Source organism: Lepidothrix coronata, unplaced genomic scaffold (genome assembly GCF_001604755.1).
Source record: "Lepidothrix coronata isolate B3197 unplaced genomic scaffold, Lepidothrix_coronata-1.0 Scaffold59, whole genome shotgun sequence".
NCBI lineage: Eukaryota > Metazoa > Chordata > Aves > Passeriformes > Pipridae > Lepidothrix > Lepidothrix coronata.
The window spans coordinates 3,527,092-3,541,192 of NW_016690239.1; the positions used below are offsets into that span (position 1 = coordinate 3,527,092).

The 14,101-nt window shown below is 37.9% G+C and overlaps 1 protein-coding gene across 4 annotated transcripts in view; it reads left to right on the forward strand.

The window, feature by feature from the left end:
• The window catches only part of ARMC3 (armadillo repeat containing 3), a 61,673-nt gene that overhangs the window by 44,636 nt on the left and 2,936 nt on the right, over nt 1–14,101 (forward strand). For all 4 annotated transcript variants that reach the window (XM_017817242.1, XM_017817241.1, XM_017817243.1 and 1 more), the window contains 5 exons: nt 989–1,125; nt 4,569–4,737; nt 5,588–5,688; nt 6,584–6,652; nt 11,866–12,063. In XM_017817242.1, coding sequence (XP_017672731.1) covers nt 989–1,125; nt 4,569–4,737; nt 5,588–5,688; nt 6,584–6,652; nt 11,866–12,063 — 674 coding nt within the window. The remainder of the gene's footprint in view (nt 1–988; nt 1,126–4,568; nt 4,738–5,587; nt 5,689–6,583; nt 6,653–11,865; nt 12,064–14,101) is intronic.

A 14,101-nucleotide genomic window follows, 5' to 3' on the forward strand; every position in this document is an offset into this window, starting at 1 on the left:
CTCTGTTTTTCATGAGATTTTGGAAAGGGCTTTCTTTAATTTGTATTTTCACTACTGTGTTTGCTTGCCCCAGATTAATGCTTTGCAGCTTTTCATTGGCTTCCATGAGCTTTAATCAGGGCTGTATCTTGATCCCCATGTTAAGGAGCATTAAAGGTTTCTTTCGGCTGAACTTTGAACATGAGAAGTTCAGTCCTCTTTACTCTCCCTCAGTGTTCTGTTGCCCACTTTCAAGGCCTGAATGGCAATTTCTGACCTTGCTTAATGAAATATTGGATGTGCATGGACTAAATGTAATTCAGACAAAACTCAAAATATAATTAATCCCTTGATCCGTGACATCCAGCAAGTTGAACTCTTTGCTGTTTATGAATTGGTCATAGTATTTTTATAAATAAGAATGATGCTATGTGCATTCATAAATCATAAGATGGGGTTTTCTCATGGGTCAAGTTTGCTAATTAGGACATGAATAAGGGGCACAGATAATTAATCTACCTCTTTCAGTGTCCTTAAAATGTCTTTCTCTTCGAAAATCCAAATGAGCAATATTTCCTCCAGCATGTATAGGAAAGATACTGTAGCACACAGGAGAATAGGACGTTAATAAGATTGTCACACATGCAATACAGATTCAAATGTATTGTGATGTAAATTAGTTGCTGGGAGGCAACAGAACACAGAAAAAGCTGTGGAACTCTCTGTGGCAGTTTTGGGTTGCATAGTCTCTTCAGGTTCCACACCGCAGCCTAATAACTGAAGAGTAAGGCAGAGCCAGGAGGGATGTCTGTGTTGTACTACTCTGAAGCTCACTTCAGCTCCAGCCTATGCAGAGCTCAAGGGAACACAGATTCCCCACAAATGACCTTTCTACCAGCCCAGCACAGGTTGTCTACGAGGCTTGAATGTTTTGGAAGGCAAATTTCACAGGCTGTTCTTGCTCGGATAGATGAAAGAGGTAAGTGGCAATGTCCTCACTTTTTCATAGTTAAGAAATGCAGGTGGACTGGGACCACTCGTTGAACTGCTGCATTCTAAGAATGAAGAAGTCCGAAGAAATGCCTGTTGGGCTGTTACGGTCTGTGCAAGTGATGAACCAACCGCTGTTGAACTGTGCAGGCTAGGGTGAGTGGAAATAGGAAATTTTTGATGTGAAAACTCAATTTAAGTCAATCTTTATGTATTTATAGCAGAATAACAAAGCTTTTTGGTAAGCAGAAACTACTTTTGCACCACAGATGTTACAGATGAAATGGTATTGATTTTTAGGAACAGAGGTTTTCAGACAAAATATAAGCCTGTTGAGAGAACTGTCTGGAATTATAAAGCATTTATTGTTTCTGTGACTGAATTAGGCTTTAGATTGAAGATTGCTTATATCAGTCAAAATTAGGAACTACAGTGCCCCATACATTTCAAACTGAAATAAAGGTTTCAGACTAAGTTTAATATACAGTAAATTGTACTTATTATGCACAGGCTAGATTTGATTTACAATCTCTGGTTAACTGCAGGTGTGCTGAAGTGTCATGTAAAAGTGACTCTATTTTATTCCTTCTTAGAAGCTCCCAGTTCCATATATTAATATCTGAATTACAAAAGCTAGTTTAGGTTATAAGAATTATGACACAGGATTCCTCAGACAGGGTGACTTTTAGTTACTGTTAAATTAAAATATATGTAATTGCCCTGCTCCCTCTGCTGGGCACTTCTCTGATAACTGCAGGGATACTTAAAATCCCTCTATGAGGGAATTCTGCAAAGTGAGACTCTCAAAAGTTTAGATCACGATGGGACCTCAAAGGTGATGTTATCCATCTATCTGCTGTAAGACTGAGTAAGGTACACTGACGTGTTTTGGCTTGTTTGGTGTAAATACTGATTCTGATGGGGTTTCACAACTTTCTGAGGTAACCTGTTCCAGTGCTGGAGTATCCTTACAATTAGAAGGGGTTTCTGAGTTTTAAATATCCCTTATAGCAAATCAATCCAACTACATGTTGTCTTATTTGCAATGGGATCGAATAACCATTTTTTATAGCAATTTAACTTACTGAATTTTCTCATTTTCCATGTTCTTCTCTCAGTTTCTTTTTCATGACAAAATAAAAATATTAAACTCATTTTATTTTGAAATCTTGTATCATTTTGTCACACATCTCTGAATTTTTCTTCTTTATTTATACCATTTTGAAGTGTCATCCCCCACCCTGGATGAGGTATGTCAGATGAGGTCATACGACCATCAAATAAAGCTCAGTAATTATTTTCTTTATCTTGCATATGGCACTGTTCTTGTTTAATCCCTTCTTTGTTACAGTATCAAAGTAGGACTCTAATTGTAATGTGTCCTTCCAGTTTGACAGGATATTATTGATAATAATACATTAAGCATAGTTTTTCAACTAGTCAGGCACTACTTCATGGGTTTTTTATATAGATCATATTTCCTTGATTTGCTCACGAGTATTCAAGTAGGAATATGTGAAAAGACTTATTAAAGTCAAAACATATCTCAAAGTCAACTCATATCTCACATCTACTTTTTCTAGCTATACATCAAGGCACCCTATCACAGCAAGGATTACATTCACTTTACATGACTTATTCTTGACAAATACATAATGGCTATTTCTCATCTGTTGTTGTTTGCAAACTGATTGTTTAATAATTTGATATGGTTTTCTTTGGACACTGAAATTTGGTAGCATGATATCTATTATAATTTCCTTGTTCTTAGTTTTTCAAATCTAGATAGTATCTTTGCCCTTCTCCACTCTCCAGGCATCTAGAATTTTCAAATACAATTATAAATAGTTACAATGTCGCTTTTGCAAATTCGTAGAGTGGTATGAGGTAAGTGTCCTCAGGGACTGCTAACTTTGTCTCCTCAAACTTACTCTAGACATGTTAAGACTACTGTTTCTACCTCCTTGTTAATATGACTGCCAGGCATCAGCCTGAAACCTTTTTATGAAAACTGAAGCAAAAAAGGCATCATCAGACATTTTTCTGTGCCATCTGTTATGAGTTTTCTTCCCACATTGAGTAATAGGCCTACGTTTTCCTCTCTGACTCACAGCATATGAAACATTTGTTTCAGTCCCTGAACAGTTGTGTCTCACTTTACCTGTGCATCTTTTGGGTTTGTCCCTTTTTCTATTCTGTTGGTAGTCTTTCCATTTCTGTTTGAATTTTTTTTTTTTTGGGTTTTGGCTCTTCACAGAATTTTTGGTGCAACTGTATTTGTCCAGTTTTAGTTTGTCTCTCCTCTAAATGAGGGTAATGTGCCATTGTGCCTGTAATGTCTTCTGGTTTAGACACTGCTGAACACATTAGCCTTTCTTTATTCATTTTCCCCTTTAAAATTCTTCCCTGTATTATTTGCTGCTTATCTGCAATATGCTGTAGACAAATAGCCTGAACTGCTCTTCCACTATCTTCTCCCATTGCTCGCTTCTGTAAGAGAAGGCTGTCATTTGCCTTGCCTGAAAAACTTGTTCTCTGGAATTCATCTGACGTACCTTCGAAGTCTACCTTGTAAATGTCTGCAGCTGAGGCTCCCTGTGTAGTTCACAGAGAGAAATGGGCAGTCTAAACATGGAGATCATTATATATATATATATAAAATATGTGTGTGTATATATAAAATTTATTCCTTGAGATGTGAAGAGTGTCTGCATGTGTGCATAAAACCACACACATAAATTTGAATATTTACACAAAAATATATCATCATTTTTCCTGTGGTTTTTTTTCATTTGTAAACAGTTCTAAAACTGCAGTATGCTATGTTCTCCTGATTCAGTTTCCTTTATCTTCTTAGTGAGCTTTTCCTAAGTTTTTCAGGTCAGAAGTTATCAGTATGTGGGTTTCAGCACCAGAAACAGCTTAAGAAATTAATTCCTGTCCTCCCATGTCTTCACATTGCTATTTGTTTCTGTCTCCATGCTGCAAAAATCCCGCCATTCTGGTGGTGCTGAGACAACTGCTTGTGTTTCTCTGCTCATTCGTGTTTAGCAAATATCTGCCAACTGTGCCTTCCCCAAGCACAGTAACAGTCCTAGGCCAGAAGGATTCACACATCACATAATGCACAACTGGAATCTGAAAATTGCATTGCAGCTGGAGAGAGAGAGAGAGAGAGAGAGAGAGAGAGAGAGAGAGAGAGAGAGAGCTTGCCTGAACTGTGTCATATGGTCAGCTCTGAACATTGTTCCTTTTACATCTTTTTTCTCCCTCAAGTCCTCTGTGGTGCTGAATATCCTTCTGATAAAAGGCTGTGGCATCGTGTCCACGTTTCTTTATGTAGCATTTAACTACCTAAAGAAATTGCTTTTGGTTTTGAGCATTGCAAGGCGTTTTTCTCCCCTTGAGAAGAAATTCTGTGCAGCACGGCCTTGCTGGCCCAGGGGGCACAGGGCTGGACTTGGAAGTGAATTTGTCTTGGCCTTGGTAATGCTGAAAACTAACTCTCAACTGTATAACAGTTAATTAGTATTTAACAATGAATTAGCCACTGTGTTTTATTTACCAGTGCTTATTTGCTTTTGTATTTTATTTATCAGTGCTTTAGACATCCTAGAAGAAATTAATCTGTCAATAAAGCGTAAAAATAAGTTTAGTGAAGCTGCTCTGGAAAAGCTACTTGATAACAATCTTTCCCAAAAGTACAGCCGGCTGGGATATTTATCATCAAGTAATATCATTACTAATGGATTCTATGACTGCGGTCAGGTAAGCTACTCTAAATAGCTGCTCTTATTTAGAAAGAGTAAAATTTTCCTGTTAATTTAGAAAAAAAACAGAATCTGGCTACAGAAAATACTCTGTTTTCATGTCCTGAAGTTTTTCACAGCTGTTACACAGATCTCTTTTGATTATCCTTCTTCATGGATGAAATCTCACCATCTTCATGCTACCCCTTAGTTGTGATTTTCTTCCCAATCCTATATGAGCTGTGCAGACCTAGTTCCTTTCCAGATCCTTTCTTAAACTTTACGTCTTCTTTCCCTGCAGTGTACTTAATACTAACTTGACACTGAGTGACCTATGGACGTTTTGTTTGTTTATTTTTACATAAAGAAGTAAAGAGTTCTTATTTTCAGCTGAGTCATGACCCTTTCTCTCACAAAGAAGTGTTTGTATATAAAGACTGACTCCAGTATCACTTGTTCAGGTTAAATCAGAGAAAGACTTCTTAAAATACCCAAATGAATTAGAAATACCAGTCTTACTGACAATCAGTGAAATACCTGCTCCTAAAGCACTTGGTTGCTTTGAAAATTCCATCCTGTATTGTAAAGCCTTCAGAGGCAGGAACATTTACGTATTCTGGAACTGTTTGGAATGCCTTAATGACAATAACTACAGGTTAAATTATTTATAAACAACATTTTCTAAGAAAAATTGATGAAGAAAATGCAAATTAAGAAGAAAAAAATTCACATATTTTTAATAGCTTTGTAAGTTCTTGCAGAGTCTTTGGTTTAAGATTAGGAATTTTAAATTACTCTTTTAAATACATTTTTTGTCTTCATCTTTAACTGAACAAAACACCTTATATTTTATGCTAATTTTCTTGTAGATAAAACCTGGAGCAAAATTTTTATCTTTGGAAGAATTAAGCATGCAAGAGCTTACTGACCGTCGGGCAATAATCTTCATTAATGCTAAACCCCAAGAAGAGTGAGTCATGTTAGATCTACTACCATTTATTGCAATAGCTCATCTTTTTAATAATTTTCCCTGTTTCCAGTATAAACTTCATTTTATAGATAGACAGATATATACATGCATGCATATATACACACACATATATAGGCACATCTATTTTAATGCCAGTACAGTGCTTTATGTCCTAGAAGGCAAAAGATTCGTATTTTATAAAATAAGAATTTGGAAAATAACTTTTTTCTCTGTCTAGAGAGATAGACAAATGCATGGAAGTTTAAGCACATCATCCCAAGAGGCAGGACAAAGCCAAGTATGAAGACCTCAGGCTTGATAAAGAACCTGTGTCCGTTTCTTCTCCGTTTAAGTTGAAGCCAGCCTAACAAATCTTCTTAGATTTGAATGCAGGAAGTTGGTATTGGGCTTGTTTAACTGGGAGCCATTTCCTGTAAACAGTATCACAGATCAAAGATTGCTCTACCAATATTTTGCAAGTCCAAAACCTTCTTCTCTGTCAACACATCACATATTTGGTTTACAGTATCATTAGCTTCCCTTTTAAGCTTGTATATGACACCATAAAGATGTCTGGGAATATCTATGACAAATTATACTTCCATGCTCTTTGTTGATCCCTAGAGTTGTCTTTAACTATCAGGTTTTCTTTCTTTGGCTTTGATACAGCTTCTTGCTCTTGCACTTCGGCAGCAGTCTTACTCCCCAGTTACTTTTGTGTCCATAATTTGGTATTCCATACTTCATTTTTGATCCCTGAATCAATATCTGGTTTATTAGTGGTTATTTCTTCCACTTACATTCCACAATATATTTACTGTCCTTTAAAATCAGAACTCCATTTTCATAGCTTCACATGCAAATAACGTGCAAAAATAATCTTGTTCTGTTTCAGTCTTGCAGTAGAGAAGGCACAAGATTCGCCACCTCCTATTTCAAAAATAGGTAGTAAAGAAAAAGCAAGGTAGGGTTTTCAGATTTACTGGTTGTCAATGTTCTGTTATTGCTCTAACATTAAAAATAGAATTCTGACTGAAAATAGTGACAGTTTCTGAACACTTAAATACAATGTTAAGTATGTTTTCGGAGTCTTGCTTTCACCTCCTATTTGCAGTAACATTCTTTTGTCTATCTTAGTGGTTATTTGTCCTCCCTCCCCATGCTGTATTTGAACAGCTCATATTTATTTACTTTTTTCCTCTCATTATCCCTGGGAGGCAGGGAAATGCTGTTATTTTGCAACTTGACAACCAAGACACAGGGAAATTAGAGTAGAAGTTCTTTCTCAGTTTAGGACTTAGACCCATGAAATGTTCCTACACTGTCTACATGCATCCTTATTTGTAGATTAAATTTCTTCCAGTGAAATTCCATAGATGACTAGAAGCTGTGTGTGCTCAGAACTAGAAGGGTGTGCTCAGAACTGTCCTGATTTTGATGACAACTAGCCTAGAAATGCTTTGCTCTTGCAGGGCTTGTCCTGATCCATATGATACACAAGGTACAGTGCTGCAGTCTGTCTGTTCATACCAAATAGGCTGGAACCTCTACCCTTGTAGTGAAAAATTAATTTCCTTCTTTTACAGAAAGAGGATTTGAGCCTGTCCCTCAGCAGACAGCTGACCACAAGATATTTGGGGTTTAGCAGTATCTCTTTGGTTTGTTGTAGCTGATCGCTGACAATGGGGTGTAATGAACAGGGCTTTCTGCTTCAGCTGTTGGGGTACTTACCTCAGAGAGCCAAGACTAAATTTCTAGTCCTTCTCTAGTATAAAATACTTAACCTGTAGTTTGTTCCTGTGGAAGAAAACTAAGCCATGATCTCCCAACTGTCCTGCCTGTAAAACAGCAGCACAGTCATGATGACAACAGTGCCTTTTGGAGAAGCCAAGTGTACATGCCCAATTCCAGGGGAATGTCCAGAATTCCAAACCCAGTCCAGTTAGAGCCTCCTTGCCATTAATGGGATGGTCTCTAGTCCTTGACAGGAATGTGAGATAACCTACAACTCTCCTTGGCTTTTCTGTTAGCTAACTTTGTGAGCCGACCATTTATTATGCTGGTTTCTGTGAGTCCCATTCCTGACTTCCTAATTTTCCTTTCTTTATGGTATAGGGAGCCTTGGTAATGGCTCAGGGCTGTGAGTTCTAGTCAGTGGTGGACATTATAAACTGCTAAGTGCTGCAGGGTTGAACAAAAGGAGAAATGGTGCATCTGCTGTAGGAGCTGAAGTACTGTGTTTCCAATATTTAGCTTGGAGCTCATCCATTAACTATAATACACTACTGTCTCTACAGGCATTTTATTGACTGAGATAATGGCTGATTTCTTATGCTGTTTATATATTTCTGTGTATGTATGAACCTGTGCTTGAGAGATGAAATCTGCAGTAAGAAAGTCGAGAGAAATCTGAAACCTGCTTTGTGGTCTTAACAGTTCAATGGTATCTCCAGTGGAGGAAAAGCAGGAGTTTTCTGGACAATGGTGTTCACTTAGCAAAAGCAGCAGCAGAGAAGAAGGTTTAAGGGTATTATACTTTGAATTATATTTGAATATATTTGAATTATGTCAATTTTTTTAGAACTGACATGCAAATTGTTGACAGATAATAGCTACTGACTGTGAAGGGTTGAGGTTCTGACTTAAATCAGAATGCAAATTGTGAGATTAGTCTATCAAAAAGTTACTGACTTAGAAGGCAGACATTCCCATTTGACTAGTTATTTGGACTGCAAGAACTTCTGAAATTCAGTTTCAGTCATTTCATAGAAGATACCTGAAACAGATCCCATGAATTGCATTGTGGAAGGTTCCTGTTTCAGGATGCACGAGAGTAGATATTGCAACTTGGGTGTCTTATGAGGCCTGTCCTACCTTCTGCTCACTGAGCAGGTCCTCCTGGTTCCCCTCATGCTCTGGTCATGACCCACCACACATATGCCAGTTTACTCTAAGGGAGCAGAGGCACGGGGAGATGTGGAACCCCAGCTGTGTTTGCTCTGCACCAGTGGCAGGTTACTTCATCTCAGAACACGCTCGAGCCACAGGCCATTTTGCATAGTCTCAGGAGCTGAGAGACCTGTTCTGACAAGATGTTTGTTTATTACAGTGTGAGATGAAGATACATTTGGATAGTTGCTTTTTAAATGTAGTTTATGTCAATTACGGAGTAAATGACTGCTCTGTTAGCAACCATAACTCTTTCAAAGAGCAAAAAATTTTCTTTAGGAAGAAATAAATACCTGGCTCAATTTCCCATAGTAAACCTTGCAGGGTTATAAAGACTTCTTTCTTCAAGTATGAAATAATTGCTTTTGAATGTCATGATCAAGTTGTATGATTTATAACCCCATTGTCATTCATTTTGAATCCATAATTCATACATCATTATTAATTTGTGAGATATATGGGAGTTACTTGAAGGTCAGTAGCTGACTCCAAGTCTCAAACACACTTAGACTTTTTTCTACATATTGTTTCCTTTGATCATATGTTTCTGTTCATCATTATTTTGCAAAGTAATACTGAACACTGTTTAAAGCCATTGCTTTGAAAAAGTGATACTGCTTTATATAAACCATAGCTGAAAGCTCAGAGAAAGGGTAGTTGTAATTGTCTGCTGGCAGTGTTTGAATTAGATGTAGAGGAAGTGGCTAGTTGATAGTTTGACATGTATTTGCATTGACAGCAGCACTTTTAATCAAACAGTTGCATATCTGATATACACACTGACTGGGCTAAAACATTGTATTTAACGTAGACTAATAAATGTGTATTTATTCCATGCTACATTCCAGTACAGCATTTAAGTAAATACTGCCCAATGTTCACTTAATCCTTTTCTAAAGAGTATCAGGGTATTAAGCTATGTAAAATGGGAAAGAAAATAGGTGTCATGGCTGTCTTTTGATGGTAGGATATTGTATTGGCTGCCTTCTTCCTCACCCTGACGCTCTGGTGACCCCTTGGACTTCTGTACTGAAGTTGCAACAGTACTCAGAAACAGCTTGGAAACTATTAAGTGCCATGATCTCTCCTTTGCAATATTCCTCTGCATTCACAGCAAGTAGTCTCACAAGTAGGAAAACAGCTTTGGGAAATGACAGTGATTTTTTTTTTCTGACGTCACAATTCCCACTGGTAAAAAAATGGGGATCAAAAAAAAAGTGGGCAGGAGAAAAGAGAGTAGAAGTCTACTGTAATGCTTACTGGTTATTTTATTGCTGTACAAAATAACAAGAGCTCCACAGTTCCTTATGAGAGAAGTATTAGATAGATACGATGAACTGAACAGCTGAGGAGTAAGGTAGAGACAGGTGTGGAAGACAACCTTAAAGCAGCTATTCCACCAAGGAACAGAACATACCTGAGAGAAATAAGCAGCAGCAAAAACCCCAAGCAAATCACTGTTCTAACCCATCCCTCTCAGGTGTTTTCTTCCTAAAAACTGGGAAGGAGGAGAATGAGTGATCTGAGAGTCATTTGAGTAGATAGGAATAAGGAACAAATTCTCCTGCTATAGCACTGTAATTTAATGGTGCACTTTTTATAGGGAAAGAAAGTACTGGGAGGAGAGAAGGGATAAAGGGGGAAAAGAGAGAAAATGGTCAAGAAACAAGAATTATAGCATTTGTAGAAGTTGTTCCTTTGAAGACCTGCTAAGTCAGACACCAGAGAGTTTGGAATAATTCATTTTTTTTAAACAGGGCATTTTTAACCATAGTGTATAAGTGTATAAATGGATAAGTAAGAGGCTGTTTAATATAGCATTATAAGGTTCCCTGGCTATAGTTAGATAGAGTCAAATTAGATAAAGAAAACTGTTGTTTTTCAAGTGTACGTGTAGTTAATAATCAGATCAGTTCATTTAAGAGGGTGATAAATTTTCTGTAATTTTAAGATTAAATCTTAATTGGTTATCCCTCTAAAATAATGTGCTTTATGACACCTATGAAAAGGGCTTTTTGAGAATATGGTAAATCTCAATGGGTTAAAGAAAAGTTTGCAAAGTATTCTGCAGACAAAGTGCTTGAATTCAACTACTTATAATGATGTACACCCTTTTGCTTTGCCCAGTGCCTTCCATCTTAAGAGTTCTGTTTCATTGTAAAAATTTTAAGAATAATTTGAAGAGCATACAATATTGATAGTGTGTCCTGGAGCTATCTACTCTAGTGGTTCTGTATTTCTTTTTTTTCTCTTTCCTTCCAAGAACACCAGAAATACTATAGATTTATAAAAATAAGACAGAGCTGTTAAATGAAGGAAAGAAATTTTGTCATATTTCACAGTAGAATTATTCAGGATTTATACTGAAAAAGACATAATGCTTAAAAAACACTAGTTTCATGTGTTCCCACAAATGAAAAATCCTAAAGTGTCTGATTGTATAGACCTTAATGATACCTCTGGTAAGATACTGATTTTATAGTTGCTGCACAACTTGTGAAATGCACAATATTCAATCTAAGTAGAACAATCATTTCATTTATACTTCTGCTGGGTGCTTATGATGCCTGTTCAGGATCACAGTCATTTTCAGATCCCAAGCATTAGTGAAATATGAAGCACGAGCAATGAAAAAAAGTCAACAAAACCACACACTTCTTGTAAAATCTTCCTCTGACAAGCCATGTTGCAGCTTACATAACACTTGAAGAACCTGGACTTGCAAGTACAGAGATTATCTCTTGGAATGTCCTCTCAAGATTTCAGCCATGCTCTTGATACCATTTGTTCCTTTATTTGAAGTCCAGATTTTTATCAAGTAAAAAGTCACTGGAGGTCATGATTTTTAGTTCATATCCATTGGAACCAAACCATAACTGTCTAAAGATCTTTCCTCTCTGTATGTAGTAGGTAAGAGTCTCCTCCCCTAGATAACCCATATATGGGAAAGACATACCAGAGCCACTGACAAAAATAAAATGACAATTTACAACACTGTTAATGTAGAGATAGTGACACTTGGTTCCTAACCATCTCCTGCGGGAATGTTCCGCAAGTGTTCTCTACAGCTTTATACATTTTGGATATTCATTGTTAAAAGATTTCTCCTACTTTCCATCCCTCGCTAATCAATTTGTGTAAATGTCCTGGTGGAGAACTACTGTATTTGTATTTGAACTTTAGAGATTACAGTGTTCTAAATAAATGTATATTTTTTTTCTATGTAAGAAAAGGAAAGGGGAAAACAGAAGAGGAAAAAGCAAAAGAAGTTACTGATATTACATCTAAAGACCAGGAAGAAATAAATCTAGAAAATTCACTTTGGCTACCGCCATCTGACATCATTTTAATGGATTACATTAATGATGCTTCCAAAACAATTCTACCACTAACTACTACCCGGGAACAGGTTGTGGCCCTTGCACAGTGAGTACCAAATTATATTCCAAAAGTTGAATTAGTAAAATAACTGTTTTCTTATCCAAGAGCAACTTTTCTAAATTCGGGTTTTTTCCCATTCTTAACTGTAATCCAAATCAGCTGTGTTCCAGCATGTTGACATGATTTTAGATTTTAAGCTTCTTGTTCTAATTCTGGTGCTTTAGCTTAATATTTTTGAAATAAAGTATCACTTGCAACAAAAAGATGTAAACTTTTCATTTTGAAAATATTCATACGGGCAATTTTAGGGTTTTTTTTTCACATTTATATGAAACTGTACTGATCCTTTCCAATGAACACATCAGCTCCCTATAGCATCTATATCATTAAGGAGCTCCAGAGGCTCAGGTGCTGCAAAGCCTAAAAACACAAGCTAGAACCCCAACCTGACTGTCAAGACAGTTGCAGCTTACCTGTATTATATCTGTGCTTTCTCTTACCGTGTTTCTTATCTACTTGGTTTGGAAGCCCCTCAGGACAGGAACTCTCTTGTATTTTGTTTTTCTGTAGAGCCAAAAGCATGAGACAAGTTTTCTAATGCAGTTTTTAGATCCTGTTGTAATTAATATCCTGATGGTTTAATAGTGCCACAATATTGCATTGGTGCATGTACAGACTGTTGTTATCAATGTGTGATTCATTAGTTACACTGACTATTCAGCCTGGGCACCAATCACTGTCACCTCCAAGCAGTGTGTCTGCTTTCATCTTCTCCTTAGTTTAACCTTTATTATCTTAGCAGTTTCCGGGCTGCCTCCTGAATCTGGAGAGTTTGGTGTCAGATCCCACTGAGTCTCACAAAATTTGTTACTTTCACTAACTCTCATTTTTAATGAAGTGGTCTAATGTGATATGAGGGATGACTTTTCTGTTGATTGCAGAGTTTGAAAGGACAGATATTCATCCTTAACTATTCAGCTGTGTATAAATCATGCTGCCTTCCTCAAGGTGGAATCCATAAAATGCTCTTTAAAGTTCAGTCTTCTAACCAGTGAAATACTTGCAGACACACAGCCCAGTGAAACAATCATGGGGAATTTAAGCAGAACGTTTTTTTCTGGGGATTTTTCTGTGCGTGTTCCATTTTAAGTGGCTGCCTGAATAGCGTGTGTTCAACAGGGAGGGGAGGAAAAGGCAGCTGCTGCATCCCTCGGCAGCCTGGCAGCCTGGGCAGAGTTCCTGCTCTGCTCACCAGAGAGGGGGTCGGGCTGGATGAGGGAACACCAGCAGTGCTGGATGTGTCCTTTGGAACAAACACAGCGCACCTTTGTGCACACACGGCGGTGCTGAGCACGTCAGCTCAGACAGCTTTGCTGTGTTCAGTGAGGGCTGGCCGTGGGCACACACAGTGCGAGGGACTGCCTGGAGCCCACACGATTCCAGCTTCACCCAGTAATTCCCAGCTTCAAGATACCACATCCAGCCTGCTTGGTGATAGCTCCCCATGCCTGAGCTGTTGGACCCGGTGCTTCCTCAGCCCTCGGTTTGAGAAATGAGGCCTCGGAGGTTGCCTTGCTTGTGCTGTGCAGACAGAACCTGTTCACAGTTTCTGTAGAGGAGGGGATGCAGATTTTAGCTCCCTCTCTGAAGCAATGGCTTGTGATTTCCATGTCAGCTCTGTGACATCTTGTCCAGGGTAAGAGCCCCTCAATAACCCTTGTGCCTGTGGCTGGAGACACTGCAAGGAACAAAGGTCTTTCCATACAGGGACCATGCATAGGGCAGTGAAGGTGTGTGTATGAGGAGGTGGGGACTTACAAATCAGGGCCTGGTCTTGTGTGTGTGCGCTCACTCAAAAGACATCCTTTTGGCAGAGTTGGCACAAATTGTGAGTTCTGATCTGTTTCTGTGACTGAGCCACTTGTTTCAATGGATACACACTCACCTCTCACCGCCAAAATACAGGCTTCAGTGTAAGAAAGCACATGTAGAAGTACCTTCAATGAATACAGTTGCTTTTCTGTGTTGGGATCATTACCTATGGCTTTATTTTTGTCATATATATTCTCAAGGTTTTATTAAT